Below are 24,157 nucleotides of genomic sequence, written 5' to 3' on the forward strand. Positions count from 1 at the left end.
TTATCTTTCTAATGTGCTGACTTCACCTGGTTTGAAGTTCATGCAAACAGAGATTTGGATAGTTTGAGAAGCACAATTGCTTGTTGATGGATCAATAAATCAGAACACTGCAGTCTGTTTGTGGGAACAATGAAAGGTGCATGCAAATAAGTGGCAATTGATATGCAAGTTACCTGTGTTCCCTTGCCCACTGTCATTCTTGACTTGCAGACTACAGCTCTGAGGCAAGAGATAGCCAAACACTTAGCACAGTAAGACCGATATCTGTACTACAGTGAAAGCAGATTGAAGCACTTGATGCTGCTTCAATGCAGCACATATGGGGCTGGGCAAGCTGCTCTTTAAATTTTCAGACAGGATCTATGTTATGAATTAAGGACATCCCCGTGTCATATATTCCAGGAACCAATCAACAATGTGATTCGCTGCCGGAAGGATGGAACCTGGAATGGCTCGCTACAGGTCTGCAGCTCCATGAAGGGAAACTGTCTGCAGCCTCATCGCCTGAACTCACACATTAGACTGACCTGTAGACAAGGTTATGGCATAGGTAATGCACTGAAGCAATAGTGTTTCAAACTCAGTGACGGCTTGTACCAACTCATAGAGTTTCACAGTGGAGAGGTACAGCATCGAAACTGTCCCTTCAAACCACTGAGTCTGTGCTGACTGTCGATCACCCATTTACACTTTACATTTATTCTCTGCATATTCTCATTAACTCCCCCCTGCAAAATCCACCACTCACCTACACATTGAGGGCAATTTACTTACCAACCCACACATCTTTGGGATCTGGGAGGAAACTGGAGCACACAGAAGAAATCCATGCGATCACAGGGAGAATGTGCAAACTCCACACAGACAGCACCTGAGGTTAGGATTGAACCTGGCACAATGATGCAGCAGTTCGATTACCTGTGACACTGTGGTCCTCCTACTTCCACAGACAAATGTACAGCACAGAGATTGGTCACACAGCCTAACATCACTCTTTATGGTCCATGCAAAGCCTCCTTCTGCCTCTCTTCATTTAACATGTTGGCAGGATCTAGTATCAATTGTTTCTTCATGGTTACCAGGCCTTCCCTTAAATGGATGGCATTTCCTTCAAGATGTAATAATATTGATAGTTGCTGCTGCAACATTTATTTCTTCAGAGTAATCCACAAAGTGGCCAGATGACGGTGAGACTAGTTTAGGCCCTGCCAGCTGACAGACAGATTGCCTTTTACTCCCAGAAATTCCAGAGGTTGGATTCCAGCAGATAAACTTGGTTCATGCCCAATGTGAGACCGTAGCTTTGCCAAAGTTGGAGGTTTAGGGTAAGTCTTGAGAATTTGGGTTCTATGCAGAGGGAGGGAACAGTCAGGATGTGGTAGGCCTTCATAACTCTGGAGTGGATCTGTGGAGTCTCCAGAAATATGAGCGGCAGCCGATTCCGGGGATGAGGGTACGGAGGAACACCATAACACCCCTGAAAGTCTTGATCTTGGGCGTCCAGCTCCCAATACCAGTCAGTACTCATTTCTGGTAGGACAGCCAGTTTCTCTGGCCAATTTACCCAGTTCTTCCTTCCTGACTCCCAACTGCCATCCCATTTTCCTGGTGATCAGCATGGATTCTACTGCTCGCTCACTCATTCCAAGGTGCAGCATGACACTGGGTGATGACCATGCCAAGCTGAAAACTGTGGTGATACATTAGCATAGCACAGAGTCACTGCCATGCATGGCCAAAAGGTATGGGAGTAGTTTATCTTTGTAAATTCCTCATTTGGCAGGCTACCAGCCTCATCAGGGCATTGGCCAGAGACAAGTTGGAGTGACAAACTACTTTCCGTTGGGAATAGAGGGGAAACAAAGAAACAGAGCAAGCATAGAAGGCTTCCAAAGGATACAGTGGGATATAGATCAGTTGCAAATATGGGCAGAGAAATGACAAATGGACTTAACCCAGCCAAATGTGAAGTGTTGCACTTTGGGAGATCAAATGTAAAGGGACAGTACACAGTTCATGGCAAGACCCTTAATAGTGTTGATGTGCAGAGGGATCTTGGGGTCCAAGTCCATAGCTCCCTGAAAGTGGCTACATAGGTTGATTGGGTGGTAAAGAGAGCATATGGCATGCTTGAATTGAGTTCAAGAGTCGGGAAGTTATGTTGCATCTTTATAAAACTCTAGTTAGGCTGCATCTAGAGTATTGCATTCAATTCTGGTCACCCCAATACAGGCAGGATGTGGCGGCTTTGGAGAGGGTGCAGAAGAGGTTTACCAGGATGCTGCCTGGATTAGAGGGCATGTTCTTTAAGGAGAGGTTGGACAAACTTGGGTTGTTTTCTCTGGAGTGGTGGAGGCTTGAGGGGAGATCTGATAGAGGTCTATAAGATTACAAAGGGCATAGACAGAGTAGACAGCCAGTATCTTTTTCCCCGGGTTGAAATGTCTAATACCAGAGGGCATGCATTTAAGGTGAGGGGGGTTAAGTTCAAAGGAGATGTGCAGGGCATCTTTTTTTTGGTACACAGAGTGGTGGTGCCTGGAATGCACTGCCTAGGGTGGTGGTGGAGGCAAATACGACAGAGGCATTCAAGATGTTCTTAGATAGGCACATGAATGTGCAGGAAGTGGAGGGTTATGGACATTGTGTGGGCAGAAGGTTTAGTTTAGTTGGGCATTTGATTACTAATTTAATTAGTTCGGCACAACACCCTGGGCTAAAGGGCCTGTTCCTGTGCTGTACTGTCCTACATTATCTACAGAATGACGCACTCAGGGTGGATTAATAGAAAGAAAGGTTTGATGACTGATGTAAATTTAATTGAACTTTGACAGCAAAGGTGACCTTGGACCATTCTTCCAAATATTCTCACAGTTTCCCAGATAATGCAAAAAAAGTCTGGGAGAATAATTCTTAACTATTGTTGAAATCCTGCTCCTGGTTATGTTATCATTTATTTCATTGTTTTATTTCAAAAATAGTCTCCGGACAGAAGGCTTGGAAAATTACAGAATCAGTACGTACAGCTAGGTGAAAAAAAAACATTGAGATTGACCCTTGGCTGTTCCAAGTGAAAATTCTCTCTCCAGGTTTCCTGTTTCGCACCACGTGTTAAAAGTGGCAGGATTCCTTCCCACATAAACCTTTGACTCAATTCTAAAAAAAATGGAAACCTGTCAACCAGTAATTTTCTGACAAAGTCCTGTTTTCACACAAAAAAATGTCTGAATGTAGCTCGGTCAGGGCTGAGCTGAAAGGTTTTATGTGCACCGGGAATATTCAGAAATACCATGGGGTTTAATGCCAAGCTGCACAAAATTTACTGTTTAGGGAAATTAAACTGACACAAGGCTTGATGAATTCTAGTCATCCAAAGCACTGGTTAATGTTGGTGGCTGTCACTTCTATTGTAACATTGCTTAAGTAAGGAGAGATACAAAGGTGGCTTACTGGTACTTTCTGATGACCTACTTCCAGACCACAAGATCTTGAGTGCAAAGCCACTACACTGTCCTTTGGCTAGTTCATAACATGACCATCCACCTTCAAACCTATAAGTCTGTTCTACATTTGCAATGCCTCTCCAGATCTTGCTCTTTATTGGACTCAGAGCTCAAAGAAAGGTAAAGAGGAGGCAATGTAATAAAAGCCCACGACAGTCCTTTATATTGTTTAAGTAAAATGTTCTGTGTAACTTGTAAACTCTAAAATAAACAGCACCTGCCCTGTTGAGTCCTGATGGGCTGGCCCTAATCATCGAAATCTCAAGTCCAAAAATGTAAAATTAATTAGTATAAAACACAGTGGTGAGTTCATGTCTTGGCTGTTTATTCAGGCGTGACTGATGCCTGATTAGTTAGGAGAGAGGAGAGAGAGAAGCAGACAGATTAAGTGCGAGAGTTCAGGATAGTGGAGCTATCCATAGTGCTTAAATATCTTGGCCCATCATTTGTGGAACTGCTGGACTCCATGGAATGTGCTGTCAGAACGTGGAGGAATTCCATTGCCACAATCTCTGTTGCAAATAAATTATTTTGGATTTTGCCAAAAGAAGAAAAATTAATACAAAATGTATGCATTTTAAAATAATTTTAATGTATTTAATTTGCATAGTGCTAAAATTCTTGTTCACAAGCATTGAATGAGGGAGCACCATCTCAAGGAACTTAACAGTTAAAGTCAAAGCATTAAGATTAAGATTTCTTTTTCTATCTACTCTCCCTCTTTTGCTCTTTATCATTATTCTGTTACTAATATTAAATGGATGAAGTCATTGCTGAGTAGGATTACTTAGGATGATTGAGCATAGCAGAGCTGAACAGCAAAGTTAAACAGACAAAAGCTGAGTTTAAAGACAAACGTTCTACTTGTGTTAGCACAGCTGGGTGGTGTGGAAATCCACAACAGACACAAACTGACTTACAAACCCAGCAAGATTGGATTCTGAACATGAAACATCCATCTTAATTGATCAGTGAATCTACCAGAAGCTCTTAAATTGTTTCTTTCAAAGCAAGAAAATACAACTAAAGTCCTAGAACGAATATTTTCTATGCACTTTTGCTGAATGTTTCTGTTAGCTGAATGTTACATCTGCATTTAGAGCCAAAAAGTTGAGTGGGTTACCGAGCAGGACCGTTTGAAGGTGCTGAACTAACAGCCACGATTGAAACAGGATGTTGCCGAGGTTCATAATTGTTCCTCTGAACATGGATGTTGTGAAAAGTCTACCTTACAGGAAATAACAAGTTCAATTATGTAAGTGACTTTGCACAATGCTCAACCGTGATGAGTAAGGTTTTAAATAGGGGACAGATTTAATAGGAACGTTATTAAAGTGAACCATGTTCTGACTGAGCTGCTGATAGGCAATGGCTTCGAGATGAGACTAAATCAATCATTATCAGTTTCATACCGGGAAACAAGCATTGCTTTTCAACACAATGTACTTTATCTTGAATAACACCAAATGAAAAATGAATGTACTAAATGCCTTCTGCACTCTTCCTGCTCAAAGTCTTTCTAGCACTCACTTGGAAAGATTTTGGGTTGACACTGAACATCTGATGTTTATGCACTGGAATACTGTGTTCATAAGAGAAACTTCATAATGGAATTGGCATGCACACAGGTTCACACTTCTGCAAAGATAATAGAGGGAGTTTAACCTACTTGGATGTTAATATAACAAGATAATATCCCATCTTTTGACTTTACCCACTTAAACATCCACCTCCCCTCAATGTTCTTGAAAGGTTCCTTTCAAGTATAAAGATAATAGAGATAAATAGAATTTTCTTTTCCTTTCTCTTCAGGTGCAGAATGTACCACTTCATGTTTGTCACATCAAAATGATCCTGTGATTTTACCAAGTAACATGACTTCAGATGATGTGAAGTACTGGATGAACCCTCCAAAGGCAAAGGTGAGTTTAAAATGGTATTACAGAAACTTTATTTTTTTAAATTTTGGATAACACTCTTCCAAATTATCAAGCACAATATTTGGCTTATGTTCACACTGGCTTAAATATCACTTTATCTGCAGTACAAACCTTACCAAGGCTGTTTATTCATAGTCCATCACAATAAAAGGAAAACACTCACAGCAATGTGGATTGTATTGCTGCTTGTAACATTGCTGCCTTTCCTAAGTACAACAAGCAGGGAAAAGTGTCTTCTGAAGAGACATCACCATGACAATGACGTCTTTTAAAACATGGGTAACCAGTATGATAACATTATAAATCAGAAGGTAATTTGTTCCCAAGAGTCTTATTACAATGACAGACTCGATGCATTTCAAGGGGTCTCAAGTGGTAGTATGAGAGATATTATGCAGTGTTCTGCATCCAAGACAAAAAGAAATGCATTGAGAACACACAAGCAAAAATTTGCTTTTGCAGATCATTTCTGGAGCCAGAGCTGACTATGTAACCAGAAGACATTGTATGCATTTTAGCTGATAAGGTATCAGCATTATTGATTCTATGTAACATCAAGCTCCTGATCATACTGGACCCTGCAAATCGTCTGAACTCACTGTCCAGTTTGTCAGCCCACCAATCATTACTCTTCCTAGATGTTGAACATAGGGCAAGCTGACCCACCACAGCCACGAGGTGTTCCATAAGGTGGAGCCAGCTCTGAGAGCTGTTGATTGTCAGAAACATTTTAAGAACTATTCAAACATCCTTTAATCATTTTGTTAAATTTTTTAAAAAAGAAAGATACCCCAATATATTAATAAATCATTATAATATTAAATCAAAGCAAAATTAAGTGAATCAACACAAGCACTTAGCTTGTTCCCCCCAGAGTTGGCAAGGCAATTCTTCCAAATGAGGCGGGGTTGCCTTACATTCACCAACCAACCTCGATGTGAAGCTGAGTTCCTCTCTCCAGAATTCAGTGCTTTACCACTGGACTCAATGACAAGGCACTGAGCTTGCACAGAAGTCCAAGATGAGCTGAGCCACAAATAACAGAGCTGACAGTTCACTATAAAACTGTCGGTTGTCAGTCATTTCAAGTTGATCCATACATATTTTTAAATGAGAAATAAACAGAATTAGTAAAACATGAAGACCCATGAAACAATTCTCAGTTTACATGTCTAGGATAGAAATACAGTTATTCGTAGAAACATTGAGCACACTTCAAGTGAGTCACCAAGTTGGATTAATGCCTGTAGATCGTGAGGACTCCAGTCTATGCAAGACCATAGCATTTACTCTAACACTCATATATGTACTACAAGTGAACCTTGGCAAAGATGCAGAAATCAAATCCAAAAATGCAACCTCTGTATTGCTGAAGAACATCTATGATTCAAGTGCTGGGATAAAAGGATAGAATTTGTAAGATGTATTTGAAATTCTCACCAAATCTGCAAGGATTTAGTAAGGATTTCAAATACATCTTACAAATTTTTACCATTTCAGATTTAATTGCTGTAACATCCAATGAGTGGTTGTTCAGTTAACTCAGTATCTTCCACGTTGCTGGACACTAGAGATACCTTTGAACTGATATCTGACAGCAACATACATTGGAAAAGGGGAAACCCATGCCACAGAGGTAGCTAGATCTTCACGGGCATCTTCTGTGAAGAATGGTGGGATGGACTGCTACTTTATCACTAACTGGTAGGTTCAAACCAATGACTGACTGGTCTTTTGAAGTCTGCAAGGCAATGCTGGAGGATGATTCATTCACTGTTGCGAAAGCTATCGAAAAATGTTCAAAGGTGCACTTGATAAACCAGGTATTTACTGAAACTGAAGACTACTTTTTATTCCCCACACAGTGTCAAAACACAAGTATATTCTAGTTGCAATCTTTAAGTTTCTAACTTTGTGCATTCACTTGTGGAAGTGTTTTCTTGCAGCAAACTGCCTGCGGTTTTTCACAAAGCAAGGTTTTCATTCCTTGGTATATTTTTTTTTGTAGGATTTGGTGGCCAGGCAGTAAGCTGTAACCAACACTGCAAGATCTTAATTTACGAGTTGGTGCACTGCACCAAATCAGTTGGTCCAGAAATTAGGTGTCACAAGGGATTCCAGAAATGCTCCTTCATTAGATATTATTGACAAATATCTAATGAAGGAGCATTTCTGGAATCCCTTGTGACACCTAATTTCTGGACCAACTGATTTGGTGCAGTGCACCAACTCGTAAATTAAGATCTTGCAGTGTTGGTTACTTTGTCAATAAATATTGACGAAGTATCAACTTCTAAATAATTGTGTTGGAATACAAATACTTTCCTTTTTCTTCCCTTCTCTTCCCATTTTGCTGACTTGATTGAGCAAATCATCAAAAGCCCAAAACCGAACAAATTCTATGTAAACAGGTTCACAAGCTCAATAACCACACAGCGTTTACAGATATCTGTCAAGGAGCAAGAAAGCAATTACGTGTTGCTGCAGCTTTTTGGCTACCTGATTTGAAACTTCTGTGCAAACATGGAACAAAGTGTACTTTTTATACTCATAAATAAGTTCAAAAGATTTCACTGTTCACCTGTGTTACAACCATGGGTTTAATACAGAGCAGGTCAGATGCGAAGGAAGTTTGAACCAACTCTGGTGGAAAGTAGCTAATCACGATTAAACAATGACAAGAACATTGTTCTGAGCAAAGACTACTTGCATGTGTGTCATCAAATATTGTACAGGTTTCTGCTTTTCTCTATTGTCCTGATGCCTATCGTGCAGTTAATGTTTCTTTTGAAGAGTGCATTGAGTGTTAGTGGGTTTATAGAACATAAGTATCTTGTATTTGTTTCATAGTACAGATGTTACTGAAAATCCTGTTGCCACCATTATGCTGTAATACCCATGACTGTAGCATGCACTGCAGGCTGGAAGATCATAAACTTGATTGACAGTGAACTCTCTTTCTGGTCCACGGCTCCCCCTAAGGACTGTTTTGGCTCCCATATCTTCTATTGACCTTAAGACCCTCAGCTGTTTACACCAATGGTAGAAAACCTGCATTTTCTCTGATCATATTTTTTTCACTGCACCATGTCCTTTTGATGAAAATAATGAATCATTGAAAAATGTTGCCGTTTAGTATACTACAAATAAAAACATCTCGGCAGTCATTGATAATTGCCACATTGGATGATTTCCATTTCTTTTTGACACTTAAAGCTTTTAAAAATTTAGTTAGGTAGGAACAACAGTGGGGTTCAAATGCTAACATGGAACTCTCTGAATGCAGCAGTGAAGTAATTCAATCAGTTAAGGCCATGTTGAAAGGAGGATTTCTGTACAGAAGCTCCTTGTTAATGAAACAAAGTAGTCACTCCCAGCATACAGCCAGAACTTTTGAATTCATTTTCTGTTCCCCAGAACGGAGGCTTGAGGGAACTAAATTTCAAAGTGCACATTCTCAGCTGAGTGTGCATTCAAGGGTCCCGTGCGCATAATAACTGTCGATGTATGGAGTCACACACTGCACATACAGAAACACTTGGAGTTAACCAAGCAGTGGGCACCAGAAGGAATAAGTGTCAAGGAAAGAAACATGGTCACATGTAGATAGCACAAACAGGACTTTGTTAATGGCAGCAGACTTTAGGAAGTTGAATCTAACTTTCGGAAACAGAGGGCATAAACTAACTACTGCCGACAACGGGATTCCCACTAATGAACATTTCTCTTCAATTTTTTGCCCACTTTATTCTAAAATTTCAAAAGGGCAGGAAGGACCAATTAAACATCATTTCATTCATCACCACTGTAAGATGCTGAACTTTTCAACACCCAAGAAATCATAGTTGTATTTTTTTGCTCTCATTGTTATTCCTGACTGAACTCCTGGATTCAGGCTTTAACCTGTGACCCAGAGTTCTGGTAAAGTTACAATTTGATAATGTACATCTTGTGGACACTAGGTTCTCTGTTTTGCTGTTTTTGTTGGTAATTGTGTGATTCTCAGCATTTAACAAATGCATATCCGTGAGGTAAGAACATTAAAAGAGCAACATCTTGCAGGAAAGGATGTTTGCCAAGCAACTTCTTTTTTCAAAGGGAATAGAATTAAATCACCCAGGTTTTTACTGCAGTGATAATATCAAACATCAGTGAAATAATTATACATTAAGCCACCATGTTTATACCCAGCACCGAAAGAGTGATGTTCAGAACATTGATTTTATTAACTGGACTCTGAACTCGGAACCCTGGAAGGACTCAGTAGTTCCAGGCAAGTCTATGAAGAAGAAAACATTTAACGCTGATGACCTTTAACGAGTTTAGTTCAAGTCTTGCCTCTCACATTCCCAGCATTCAAATTTTCCCCTTTCACTTCTTCCAATATTTTAGATTCTATTTGCCTTCCCTGACCTACACCTCTTTTAGACATGTCTTTACCACCCACTTTTAGCTCGCACCATTGCCATGTGTTACTTTATCCATATCTATATCCTATCCAAGACCTTCTCTTCCGCTCTTCACACCTTCCTTCTTACTCTATCACCGAAAAAGTGCTTCATTTCTAAATTTTCCCATTTCTTGTGAAAGGTCAGGGACTTGAAATGTTAACTCTGTCTTTCCCCACATATGCTGCCTTACCTGCTGAGTACATCAAGCATTTATTTCATTTACTGTTGTGCCCATTTTAGAACATCTGGACTGTGGTCAGAGATAAAAGCCATAACATGAATGTGAAACTCTTGAAACTACTTTGCAATAGCGAATTTAAAAGTCAGTCCATTAAGATCATTACTCAAAGAGAACACAAAGGTGGTTCCAGTCTACAATTTGATATAATGTAAGGTATTAATCACACTCTTTTTCCACAATCACAGCCAATCTAAAAAAAAATTCACAGCTTATTATCTATTACAAAGAAGGAATTAATAAATCTCACTTTAGGAGCTCAGGTGGTAAGTAAAACTTTGCTTCTGGATCTTATCCCCTTGATTATTGGTTTATTTTCATTCCTTTGTATTCACTTGGCTCTCCACCATTGACAACATAAAATCAGCTTCAACCTTTGGTTAGATTGCTGCCTTGTAATCATTCCAAAATAACCAATGTTTTCCATTTAATTCTCACATTCAACATTTTGTCTTCTTGTGACAAAAAAAAAGACATAAAAAAGTCAAATGTTCTCTCAATTATGATGGCCAACGTGAAGTAGTATTGGGTGGAGAAGTTGCAAATGCCCTTAACATCACTTAAATCGTGTGTGGTTGCTTAGTCTACTCTAATAAGCAGAAATTTGTATGACTTCTTTTACCTTTGCACATTGGTACAGTAAATCAGCATGGTCAAAACAGCCAGAGATTCCCATTACCAAAGCTGATTTCATACTGATAGCAGAACTTATTTTGAGTGCAATATTGGCAATGACCATTTGATTTTCTCTTCACAGAGTATAGTTTGTACAGCAGGACTTAAGTGGCACCCACACCCTGAAATGATTCACTGCATTAAATCATGTGAGGTAAGATTCTTTATATCATTGTAGGCTTTCATTGGCAGACTTCACAAATGCCAAGTCTCGTCTTATTATATTTATATAATTGGTGAAAGAAAGTTTGCTTTGATTGTTTAAACTTACACATGTGGACTTATGTCAATGTATTGGAACATTATTGTTACCTTTATATAAGCAGTACAACATCATCCATCCACAGAAGCTGCAGACTTTTTGGCTGAGGGTTTGACTCTGGAAGCCCATCTGATGTGCCCAGCTGACCAAACTGCTAACAAAAGCAATAATTGTAAAACTGTTCCTCATTTAATCGAGCAGTGAAGAACTAATTGTTTGTTTGAAACGTTTATTAAAGTCTCAGCCTCTTCTGCATGTCTTGATAATACGATATCATGGCATGCCTAATGTGACCCAACAATCTGATCCTGGGGGGAGAAAAATTATGACGTATAAGAATTGGAATGCTGTGAAATATTTTAAGTTCTATGCCACAGATTCTCAGTTTTGGTGTGGTTGGGTAAATGTTTAATGGAATCCTTTTAAAAAATAATCAAATCCAACAGAACATAAAATTCAAGTAAGAGCATATGGTTAGCAGGGAGTTTAATGTAATAAATCACTCTCTGGGTTGTGGTATGAATTCAGCTTTTCTATCTCTTTGTCACCAGATACACTTTGCCTGCTGCCACGCAGGTCTGTGCTTTGTTATAAAGAAAGGCTGTTTTATTTTTCTTAAACATTGAACACCCTTTTAGAAGATAAGTTTGTCATCTGATAAGATTTCCAGACTACCAAATGTTATAATTGCTCTTCTGAAAGTGTCTCCTTGAAGAAAAGTGTGATGCTACATGAGCCAGTCTGTTTGACTGTCACTCCATCAAGCAGCTCAAACATCCACTCTTTCCACTACTGGTGCATTATGGCTGCACTATCTGCAATCTATTGACATAGGACAACAAGTTCCCAACTCTTTTTTGGTCAACTCTACCACCAACAAAGTTGAGAGGCAGCAGGTGCATGATAACACATTATCGTCAATCCCCTCCAATTCACACACTAACCCTCAGCTGATGGTGAAAACATGGCTCCATGACATTCAAATATACTTGAATTTCTTTTTCTCCCTGTAAATTGAAAGCAGAAGAAAAAGCTTAGACTTAATAGTCTTTCCTTACACAGCAAAATCTCAGATCTAAAGTCAGTAAATGCTGGGAATACTCAACAGGTCACACAGCAGGTAGAAAATGGAAAGATCTTTGACCTGATAAATTAATCCTGATTTTCTCATCACAAACGCTACTTAACCTGCTTGGTATTTCCAGCATTTTCTGCTTTTATCCCAGATCTCGAACATCTGCTGTTTCTCTTTGCCTTTAAAATCTCAGGTAATATAATAGCGGAAAAGTGGTCAACAACTAGAAGGAACTTAGACGTAGGGAATGAAGACAGCAAGGTAAAAAGTTTAGGAAGCACTGAAGCCAGGACTTGCACAATCTTAAAGAAAACTTTGGGGATTAGGGATGAATGCGACTATAACTGCATTAAGTTATGCCTCCTCATCCTGTCCTTTGACAAGTTGATCGCACCACCCTTGTCCACAACACCTCTCCAGTCGGGTGGGGATGTGCTCAGCTTTCATTCATATGGAAGCCATGGAATCACCTGCAATGGCTTCTCTTCCTGCTTCTGCACCATGTCTCCCCAAGGAGCAATCCTTGGTCCCTCCTCTTTCCCATTCAAATGGTACCCGGACATCAGTATTCAAAAGCACTACACAAGTCTCCACATGCGTGTAGACAACATCCGACTCGTCCTCACCATCACTTCCATTATTCTGGACGTGGAGAAGTTTTCCTCCAAATCATTATTAACAAGACTGAAGCCATTTATCTTTGACCACAACCACAAACTTTTGTGGCTCATTTACTAGCCCCTGGATTCATCCCTGGACATATCTAATCTGTAACCTTGGAGTAATTTTTGACCTCAAATGACCTTCTGTCCATATATTTGTACCATGTCTAAAACTGCTCATTTACACATCACACAACTCCACCCTTGGCTCAACACACACTGCACCCTCATCCATCCTTTAGTGTCTCTGGTTCTGATTAGTCCAGAATATTTGCTGGATCACGGTTCCCATCCTCCATCCATCTCCTGATTAATCTGCACCTTAATTTTAAAATTTGCAACTGTTTTATTCAAATTTCCCCTGAGCTGTGTCCAAATCTCTTCTACCCTCGGGAATGTCCATGTTCCTTCAGTTCTGACCTCTTGAGCATCCTCAGTTTCATTACTTCAGGCCTTGCTGACAGTGTCCTCCTCCTCCTTCTCCAAGGTGTTCCTTGAACTCTACCATTCCTACATCTGACCATCAGCTCTAATATCTCCGTACACAGCTTGGCACCAAATATTATTTGATAACACTTCTGTGAACTGCATTGGACTATCTTACAAGCTTAAAAAGCAATAAATGAAAGTTGCTGATCTGCTGTCATGATCTGAGAAAGTCAGCGAAAAAAAAACAAGCAAGCATCTCAAGTCAGAGGAAAGGAGATTTGAACTCTAGCATGCCTGGGGAAAGATAAACAAATGGGGACACAAGAGACTGCAAATGCTGGAATCTGGAGCAACAAACAATCTGCTGGGGGAACTCAGAGGGTTGAGCAGCATCTGTGGGGGGAAAGGGATTGTCGAAGTTTCGGGTCAAAACCCTGCATCATTTGAGTCCTGATGCAGGGTTTGGACTCGAAATGCCAAACAATTCCTTTCCTCCCACAGATGCTGCTCGACCTGCTGAATTCGTCCAGCAGATTGTTTGTTGCTCAGTAAACAAATAGGGGCTGTCTACTGATGCATGGAATAGGAAATGCCCATTTTTGAGTTACCGAGCTTGTTCAGTCAATACACCATATACAGCTGATCAACTATGCTTAATGCGTTTAATTTTTCAGAATGTTGCCGAGCTGTCAAATGTAGCCCCATTTATTTATGTCCCTGAATTAACCAACTCATAGTTTTCACAGGTGGGATTCCACTGTCCTGAGTAAATATCAATAGTGTATTTCTTGTGATGATATTCATCGGAGCATTAAATGTGTCACATTCCACAGAGTTCTCAATCATTATTGCAATCTCAAATGTCATTTCTAACCAATATTCATTCAGTTCTTTTTGGCAGTTAACCATCAAAATTAAATTATGCTACATATTGAAATGCTTGCTCCATTTATCCATTGCATAAACAGACTGAAATGTTTTTTTGCAGCTTTGTTTGAGTTTTCTTAATTTTATATTAGTTTTACAGCCATAGTCAAGTGCCGCCTCATAAATTAGAGCACTAGTAAGCAAAACCATCCATTTTGTCCTTCTGGGAATCCTCTCCAAAGCATAAATATTCCTTTGAAGTTGGGGATCTATTATTTCCTCTTCTTACCTGTGCAAAAACTTTGCCTTTTCTCTGCACAAATGCAGACCTCCATTGTTGTGACAATATAAATAACCACGTGAATGGACTGGGGCAGTCTCTGCTCGACTCACCAGTCCCATTCAGCACCCATTTCTCACACTGTAAGATCTCAGAGGTCTAGGTGTTTCAACACTGATAGCTCTGCCAGGTGCCAACCTAGCCTTCATGAGACTAACAGCAAAAACCCTTGCCATTATAAGGAAATGCCCAGATGCCATTTCAACATGCCTATTGAGCCACACCACTGAGCTCACAAACTCAGTGAGGGAGTTTGGGATTCCCTGCTCACTACTGCAGCAGTCTCCTGGGGGATATGTATGATACATCCGATCCCAGGAACGTGGGGATGAAGGGCAGAGGATAGATCAGAGAAATAATGCAGCAGTACACTTTAATCATAGCTGTGGAGGCATTTGGAGAAAGGACCTCCAAGACAGTCCAGTGGATGATTGGTGGTTGGCAGTCGTGGCTGGCATATTGTGAGAAAATGTAGGAAATGAGCTGATAAAAATGATAATAGAAAATCAAGTGATTAAAATATAAAAGTTATGTGGGCAATACGCATGGGCAATACTTTAACCGACAAAGGGCATTCCATAAAAGAATGGAAACTTCTGCTCTAATGTTGAAAGTACTCTGGTATTAGGCTTATACAGAAGTGGGAGATGATTGCTGTTCTTCATAACCTGCTGGGCTACACTTCTGATTGAGAGGATTTTTTTCTCCATGTTCAGTATCTTTTCAATGGAAAGGGGTATTCATTGATGACATGCAATTGTGGTATTAGGAGCTAGCACCCAATTTATATATACAGTATATCCAAAATATATCACTCACTGTAACATTTACTGAAGTTCGGTGAAACAAAAGTAAGGAGAGATAAAATAAAAAGCCGACTTCAGACTTACTACAGGGTCTCCCTGGGTTACGGAAAACCTGACTTACTGAAATCTGACTTGCAAGTACTCCCATAAACCTTTTGTGCATTTTTCAAGACAGAAAAGTCAGTTACAGAAATGCAAACATTTTCAGGAGTTATGGAATAGAGGAAGCAGCTAGTTAATTCAAAAGGCAACCAATCTTTGAAACAAAACCTGTTCACATGAAAACTTCCCGCTGTAATCAAGCAAAATGCATTGTCTTTAAGAATGCAGTTGCCAAGTCACAGTGTGAGACTATTTAAGAGATTTGCTTTGGAAACTGGCAAGTTTATACTTGATAAATACTTTATCAAACATTTATCAAACAGTTTGATAAATACTTTATCAAACAAAGTATCATCCATTGATACATTAAGACCTTTGAAACCAGCCAGTGGATGTGGGACATTCTGATTCTGTTCTATTGTAACTGCACAGGGAAGACGACAAACAAATGTTCATTTTAATCAACCCTCTTTGAAATTGTTGTTTCTGACTTATGGAGAAATTGATTTATGGACAGTTCTTAGGAACAGAACCGTTAACTAACCAGGGGACAGCCTGTCTCATCCAATTTACACCATCCCACTGCCAAAGTCTGCCTTAAGATTTCTAATACATTATTACCCGGTTCTTATCGTTTTCTGACATTGTATGATTGCTTAATGCAGCCAAATTAAATCTTCCTGTCAAATATTCCAACTAAGTTGCAACCTTTAAGGACCGGCAAATCTTACAGAAATATATTAAGTACTGTCACATCAATAGAAAAGTATATTCCTCAATACTCTGGTGGCTCTTTCATACAAAAAAGCAAACATGAAAAGGAACCTTGAATTTTTGTTGAGAGGTTGCTCATCAAGATTGGCTTTCTCATTTGAACCTCACCCAAACCTTTACCTCTGACTGGTAACATTCCATCCAATTGCCTTGGTTCCACTTTTTTCCTGCACACCAGTTACACTTCATTAGGTAAAAAAGTAGTTTGGTTCTGTGAGGGTTAATATCACAATTTCCGATGTGAATTCTTATTACCTGCATTGTAAAGGCCATACGTGGTTACAATTCATAGATTTATGACTCCACTTATGGAGACCTCATATAAAGCACTCTGCCTTTGCTATAACATTTTTTTGTACAAGGGCCAAAGAAAGCCCTATGGAAGAGATTTAGGGTAATGTGATGATTTACAATGCAGGGTCATAAATTAAATTCAGCTTTTCTGCCTGCAATACGGATTAGTAAATTTATTTTGTGATCTTAGTCATACTCTGCTTTTCTTAATTGCTCTGAGACTCAAGTTACCCAGTGCAGTGTGCATAAATTTAATCCAGTCTCTTCAGGTCCTTTGTCATTAACATAGCAAAGAGACAGGTTACTGATATGACATGATTCCACTCTGGGATACAGTTCCATAGGTCTCTGTTGTGCTCTGGGAGTAACTTGTCAATGTGGCTATTGTACAACAAAAGTCTTGGCAGTGAATGTTCGGAGATTTGTTAACCTATCACACTTGAATTTGATGGAAATCTTAGTGCTTGTGTGTCTATGCTCATCTGGGCACCCTTTCAGGGATTTCCGGACATCAACCCAGATCTTGGCTGGGGTAATTGGGCAATGTTTCCATACCTCATATAAGATACAAAATCAACCACACCACCCCAACCTCTACACCAGTGAAATCGCTAACCCTGAGGTAGACTTGCCATGGGGTAGACGCATTCTCATCATCGGTAATTCTTATTCCTTCTCTGCTATGGCAATATGACAAAAAGCAGACAGCCTCACCATCTGGAAGGTCAAAGGAGGTTTCCAGGGCAGGGCAAAGGTTGGCATGCGATTGTGAGCTTTGCAGGTGCACTGTGTGGCTCTCGATGTTCTGCCTAAATAAAAATCAGCAGCTAATTCCAGCTCAGAATTGAATTAACAGACAAGCTCTCTAGAAATGCAGGACATGTATTCAACACAGGAATGATTCAACATATCCATTGGGAGAGCTCACATAGTAATAAAATCCTTCATGAATGTAAGTAATGATTAGATATAAATAGCATGTGAGCCAAGGTTATGTATTCTCAAGGCAATAAAAGGCTAATTTTGCTTTAAATTTTAATGACAAAATAATGAAATCCATTAACTTTCAGTATTAAATGAACGCATTTACACCCAGACGGGAAACATGTCAGATCATACTCGACCTTCCTGATGAGATATGCAGAGGGAAAAGATCTCTCCATTGACCCTGTTAGGGTGGGGGGAAAAAAGGGGAAATGTTTCTCCAGGGTTTCCTCATAGGGAATATAGCTAAAAGCATTTCTCCATTCATGTTCCTGAAGGAATACAGTGCTGGGGATGAGAGGTAGAAAAGTAATTGCACACATGGTATTTTTTTTCCTCTGTAAGGGTAGTAACAGTAAATTTACATTTTACAAAAATGATTGCGATAGCATGATTGACAAAATTCATATGGCAAAATTCCAAGAATCCACTCAGCTACAGACTCAAACCCAACCTTTGCACCACCCACTACACCCCAGGAATAAAATTAAATACTAATTGCATACCTGGCACATTTACATTGCTCAAAAAGGTACCAGTGCCAAGTAGAGTTAATATAGATTTTATGGTTTTCTTTTGGCCTATTTCAGCTGCCTAATCGCATGATAGGCAAACAAAATCATAAGCAAAGAAATGTCAGATCACCCACACAAAGATCCTTTCAAAGTATTTACTATCATACATTCTTTGTTAAAAATTGTCTCTGTTTACGTGCTATTAGAAATGATGGAATGAAATCAGGGAAAATAAAAATCAACATTTTGAAAAGTCACTTTCTCCCTCCCCTCCATTATTTTCTGTCACCTATTTCTGTCTCACCTGAAGCCAGTGATTCTTTTTGTGAGGCACTGTTCAACAGCCATGAGCACACTTGCAGCTAGCACCAAGATTCTATTCATGCACAAAGCTCTGGCTGTACTGTCAATGGGAGGGGTGGGGAAAACCTTTATATATAAAGTTATTCTACTCCATCTCTCACATCAACACCAGCAGTTTATACCAGACTCCTGGGATAACAAACAGCAGTAGAAACCCTGCGTGAATCCTTCCTTTGAGCCAATGGGTATTGAGGGCAATTGTAGTTTGGTACTGAAATTACATTTTAACTCAGCTGAGTATTGAATGAGTCCTTCACAAATATATCTAACAAGTGTTAAAATGGATAGAGGTAAATTCTGTCCTGCTATGTTTGAGCAGTATCTCTGTACTTTTCTGTGCAAGAATGTTATGTCTAAGCTCCTTCAACAGTACAGTCAACTTTTCCATTGACTAGCTGAACCATTAGGACCAGGAAGTTCTCAGATTCAGTCATGAGTATGAGGTTGGTTTTAGCAGCAAAGCATTAAAACTGGCCTCAGTGGTAACTCCCTTTCCCTCTCCCCTCACAAGCCCACTTCCTGCCCCTCAAGTCTCACCTGCAACACCTACCCATTCCCTCCAACCACCACAGTCCTCAACAAGCCAGACAGGAACACTCGAAGCCAGATTTCCTTTTCCAAACACGTTCCTTGTGATCCCTGCTGATAAGTGGAGGATAGCCAGTGGTTGAATTAAAACGTAATGCTGCTCTCACCACCTAGGTCCTGACTTTTTTTTAAACCTTTTTCCTACCCTCCGCTGCCCTTCTCCCCTCACACATACAATCAAGCTGAAAATCAACATTCCCCACACACCCTATCCACCCCATGAGCTGCTGCTGGTGATGTACATATGAACAGCCAACGCATGTTTCATAAGTGGGGAACTTGCACACCAGGCCCAAGGAACTTTGTGGAATGGAGCAGGCCCTACATGTGTAAAAACACACACAATCCTATTCCTGAATAGCTCCACCATTGCTGAATTTGTAATGGGCAAGAGTAAAGTTGCAGTTTGCAGCTCATGGGACGGATAGGGCACATTGGGAATATCAGAGCTCCAGCTTGATTGTGTGCGCGAGGGAAGGGGGAGGAAGGAAGCGGAGGGTAGGAGAAGGGTTTAAAGAAAGTCAGGAGCTAGGTGTTTGGGTTGGGGCACCAGTGGTTGAGTCTGCAGTTGGCTGGGAGTTCAAAGTGCTGGGCAGGGGTGTTGGAACCAAGGATAAGTAAATGTCTTACAGGGAGCTTATCTCTGGAAGTATCATGTGCCAATCTTCACAGTTTAGGTTGGTCCATTTTAAGGAAACCATCAGTAGGTCTTAGCAGTCTAATGAAGGCCTGCTTCATGGGAAGTCCAGACAAAAATGAATTTTGTGCAAGTGATATCAAAATGATCCATACAGTGAAGTTTTTGATTAAATTCCTTCACATAACACACAGAAATGTTGCATTATAGAGTGGAATTTCCAGGCGCTTGTTGTTATGTGGCACTTTTCATGACCAACATGAAATGCAAAAGCACTTTACTGCCAGTGACTTTCAGGCTGGACACACGGGGAACCACGATAGCAATCAGTCTACAGCAAGTCCGACAGACAATGGCTAAATATCAGTTTCCTTTTTAGCGGTTAAGGGATAAATATTGACCAAAGGAGCTCAGCTCAAATTGGAAGAATCATTTACATCCAGCAGGAGCGGATTCAGTTTCTCAGGAGAGGTCTTGTGTTGTTCCAGAGCACTGACCAGCAGACTGTTTCTGCAGAATGGCCGCTGCACATTTGTCTGCAGGGAGCCTGCTTCCCAGTGCTTTAGCATGGCTGAATGCTACATGGGGCTGTCTCAGCACAGCCGTCGACTGCACTCACAGAATGGCTTTGACAGCTGGTGAGGTCCCACCCACCTCCCCACCCCGCCCAGGCTTGATAGCTGTCAAACATTTGCTCAAAGGAAATGCTTGTTGATGTCTTTGCCTCAGAACTCTTAACTTTAAAGTTAAAAGTCTGAAAATAAAACACACAAATACAGACACATGCATGCACACACACTCTTACTCAATCACACACCCACACATACTCATGCATACTTAAAAACAAATCAAGAACATTTAAGCAATTATTTAAGTGAAATAAAAACAAGCGTTATCTTTCTCCTGACAGTTAATGTTTTTCCATTCATTAAATTTGGGTCAGTCCGGTTTAACCGAGAGCAGTCTCGCCCAGCAGATTTGCCAGCCTAAGGGCTGGAAGTCTGCAGAAGTTCACACTGCCCTGTAGGATTCCATGGGGAGCCCAGCAGTGCAATGCAGGAGCAGCCAGTGATACATGCAGCAGGGTGGAGGATACCGTCACCAGCTTAAATTCTGGCAACACCAGTTTAAGGGACTTCCATTGAGAAATGTGGTAAGTTCCTGCAGAAGATTATTTGAGAGGCAGTGTCACCAACAGTGCTGTGCCCCTGCAGTACTGCAATGTGCTTAGGATACTGAAGTGGGGATTGCATTCAGATTCAGCATTGTTACCACTGCCCAAGGACTGACAAGTCTGGCTAAATAGACTAAAAGCTTGTTTCCAAGGTGTGAAAAGTGGTACTTGTCCAAAATAAAAAAGGGTGCTAACAGCCCTACACTACTGCACTCCCAACAGGATTCATTACCTTCTATAAAAGGGGGAGAAAAAACATATGTTCAAAAAAAAATGAAAAATAAGGTCCAAGCGCTGTTCTGAAGAGAACATCTGTAAATTAACAAACCAGTCAACTTGAGAAGACAGAAAGTGGCTTTTTGTTTCATGTTGTAATCCATTAGGTGGCTAAAACAATTAGATCCGTATTCTTTGGAGTTTGGAAGAATGAGCGGAGATCTTATTGAAAGAAGCAAGATCCTTTTGGGGCATGTTGAGATGTTTCCACTGGTGGGAGAACCTTGAACAAGGTGACTTGATTACAAGATTAAAACTGAGGAACATCTCAGAACGAAGTGAGTCTTTACCCGGGGAGTGTTGTGGAGGTGAGACCATTGGGGATATTTGAGAAGAAAGTGGATAAGAGGAAAAAAAAAAATCAGGGAATTGAAGGTGAAGGGGGAATGGCTCAGAAGAGAAGGTAAAGCCTGAGGCAGATCAGCCAGGATCATGTAATGGTGGGGCAGGCTTGAGGGGCTGAATGGCCTATTCCAGCTCCTATTTTCTTATGTTCTTATGCTTAAAATCCCATTTTGTTCAGTTTTGGTCATTCTGTACAATATCGACAAAACATTGAGGAGAGTGGAAAGGGTTCATGGAAACAAGCAGAGTGCCTTGCATGATAGCTCTGGAAGCAAAAACCATTGTCAGGTAACTCAAGGTGAGAAATAGCATGGGGAAAATGGCGATGGTTATAACATGAAGTGAGACAGGAGCCAAAACAACAATCCAACAGGATGGAAAGAAATTCTGTGAGCTGAAGCAGAAAACAAAAGAGACAAAGAAAGAGAAATGGAAGTTTGACCTCACAGCAGGAAAGAAATGAAACTCATCCAACTGTGCCTGATTCATAGACAGAACCAATAGTGTGAGCTGGATAGACTTTATTCAGTCTGACTTCAAAACCCTCCATCTTCATTCTAAGACTTGCAGTTCAAACATGTCTTAACTGTAAAGGCTTCTGGATTTCAGTTCTCAGCTTACGATCCCACACATACCCCACCAACAGGCTAAGTGTTGGTCTGAAAAGCTTCTGGATTCTATCTCCCAGCACATGAATAGTTTTTCTTGAGAACAGATATAAATAAGGTCAGAACAAACATTAGTGATCGTTCACCAGCAAACCAGCAATATCAAAGTATTCTTTGAGCGGTTTATTTTTCTTCCTTCCTCAGAGAAGCTGAGCTACATTTGTTTTACATTGAAGAAAATTATATTTTAATCAGAAACATTAATAGCTAATTTTAATTCAGACAAACCACATTTAAAACTTGCATGCAAGAATATTAATGCACAATTCTTTGGTAAAAGCAATCTATTATGCAGTCTGCACTTTATCACTTCATCTTCACCTCTTCAGGACAGCGAAAAAACTCATGTAATGTATTTAAAACAAAAAAATTACCTGGACTTTCTCACAAGTTACAGGAGTAAGGCAAAGACACAGGAGACGTATTAAGAGGCCCCACTCTCAGTGGGGAGTCTTTACCACGGTAAGCAATGAACCTGAGATTTGGGGACCCACAAACAAAAATGTTTTGACTTAAGACATCATTGGGTGATGCTCTGCACTGTCACTGCAGAGTTATCAAGTGATACTCAACTCCGATAGAACAGCTTTTCTGTGTGGTTACATCAACCAGTGTCGAAAAGCACTTCATAAAACCACTGATATAAAAACAGAAAATGCTGGAAACACCTACCAGGTCAGGCAGCATCTGTGGAAAGGGAAATAGAGTGAAAGTGTTGGGTAGATGGCCTTTCATCAAAACTGAGATGAGTTGCAAATCATCGGAAAGGGGGCATGGTGGAAAGGACTAGCAGAATGTCGGTGATAGAGTGGAGAGGAGGAGAGGTGGAAAGACACATGTGATGGTGATGCTGGCTGGTGAAGACCTGTTAATCGTAGATGACCTTTCTGGATGACATGTAAACCAAGGGAGAGGAATCAAAGCAGAGAGGAGAAAAAATGCTGGAATTGTGAGATTCAAACTGGGCAAGCAAAATTCTGGGCTTTGTAAAATCATTTCTATGGGATGTGCAGGGAGCCTGTTTGATCCATTGAGTTCATACTAGCTCCAAATAGAACAACCTCAGCAATTCATTTTTCCCTCAAAACCGGCAAATTCTATTCTCTCATGTGCCTATATAATTCCCTTTTGAAGCCACTGACTGATTCAGTTTCCACCAACCTTACAGGCAATGAAATCCAGATCCTCTCACTCCCTGATGAAACAAAAGTTTAAATTTTGCCCCTCCCCCCGCCAATCCTTGGACTGCTTCTGCCTATCCCATCCAAAAGTCATGATCTATGACCCCTCAAACACTCCTTTGTTTTCACTGCTGCTGTGTTCCACTGAACCAAAACTGGACTTTGTTCAACATTTTCCAGTATCAAAAGCTTAATTTATTAACAACCTTCAGATATGCTTTTTAACAAAGTAACTTAATGTGCCGTCTAACTCCTGTTTTCATCATAATGCATTAGTTCATTTAAAATGTTTTTCAAACGATTGTACCTGCCTCAACCACCTCCTCTGGCAGCTTGTTCCACATCCCCACCATCCTCTGTTTGAAACACTTGCCCTTCCAATCCCTTTTAAATTTTTCTTCTCTCACCTTAAACCTATGACTTCTAGTTTTAGACTCCTGGGGAAAACACCGCATCGATCTACTCTATCTACATCCTTCATGATTTTATAAACCTCTGTAAGGTTATCCCTTGGTCTCCTTTGCTCCAGCCTATTCAATATCTCCTTAGAACTCAAGCCCTCCAGTCCAGGCAACTTTCCTATGGATCGTTGCTGCACACTCTCTCACTTAATCACATCCTCCCGATAGTGTGGTGACCAGAACTGCACACATTACTCCAGTGCGGCCTTACCAATCATTTGCACAACTGACACCCCGACACCTACCACGTCACCTTTTGTGATACCCACCCCAACCTTTCTCCTCCTCACCAGTCTTTGCAGGCAACTCACATCAATATCAACTTCATCTCCAATCTCCAGAAATTTCCCATCGATGGTTCCTTGTTTCCAAACGCATGTCCCTCCACCTCCCTGCCTCTGTCCATTCACCCCCATACCCTCCTAATAACCAGTGTCCTCTTGATTACTGATCTGTCCATTCTTCCCAATTACAGCCTTCGAACATCAGCCAACCTCCTCCCCAGAGTTGGTAATGAACCTGACAAGAAAACCCATTCTTATTCAAT

General features: G+C 40.4%; 1 protein-coding gene across 4 annotated transcripts in view; it reads left to right on the forward strand.

The window, feature by feature from the left end:
* pappaa (pregnancy-associated plasma protein A, pappalysin 1a) overlaps positions 1–24,157 on the forward strand; it is a 275,180-nt gene that overhangs the window by 198,169 nt on the left and 52,854 nt on the right. For all 4 annotated transcript variants that reach the window (XM_052037112.1, XM_052037114.1, XM_052037113.1 and 1 more), the window contains exons 18-20: positions 403–550; positions 5,316–5,425; positions 10,890–10,961. In XM_052037112.1, coding sequence (XP_051893072.1) covers positions 403–550; positions 5,316–5,425; positions 10,890–10,961 — 330 coding nt within the window. The remainder of the gene's footprint in view (positions 1–402; positions 551–5,315; positions 5,426–10,889; positions 10,962–24,157) is intronic.

The sequence above is a fragment of the Pristis pectinata genome, chromosome 23 (assembly GCF_009764475.1).
Source record: "Pristis pectinata isolate sPriPec2 chromosome 23, sPriPec2.1.pri, whole genome shotgun sequence".
In the NCBI taxonomy this organism is placed as follows: domain Eukaryota; kingdom Metazoa; phylum Chordata; class Chondrichthyes; order Rhinopristiformes; family Pristidae; genus Pristis; species Pristis pectinata.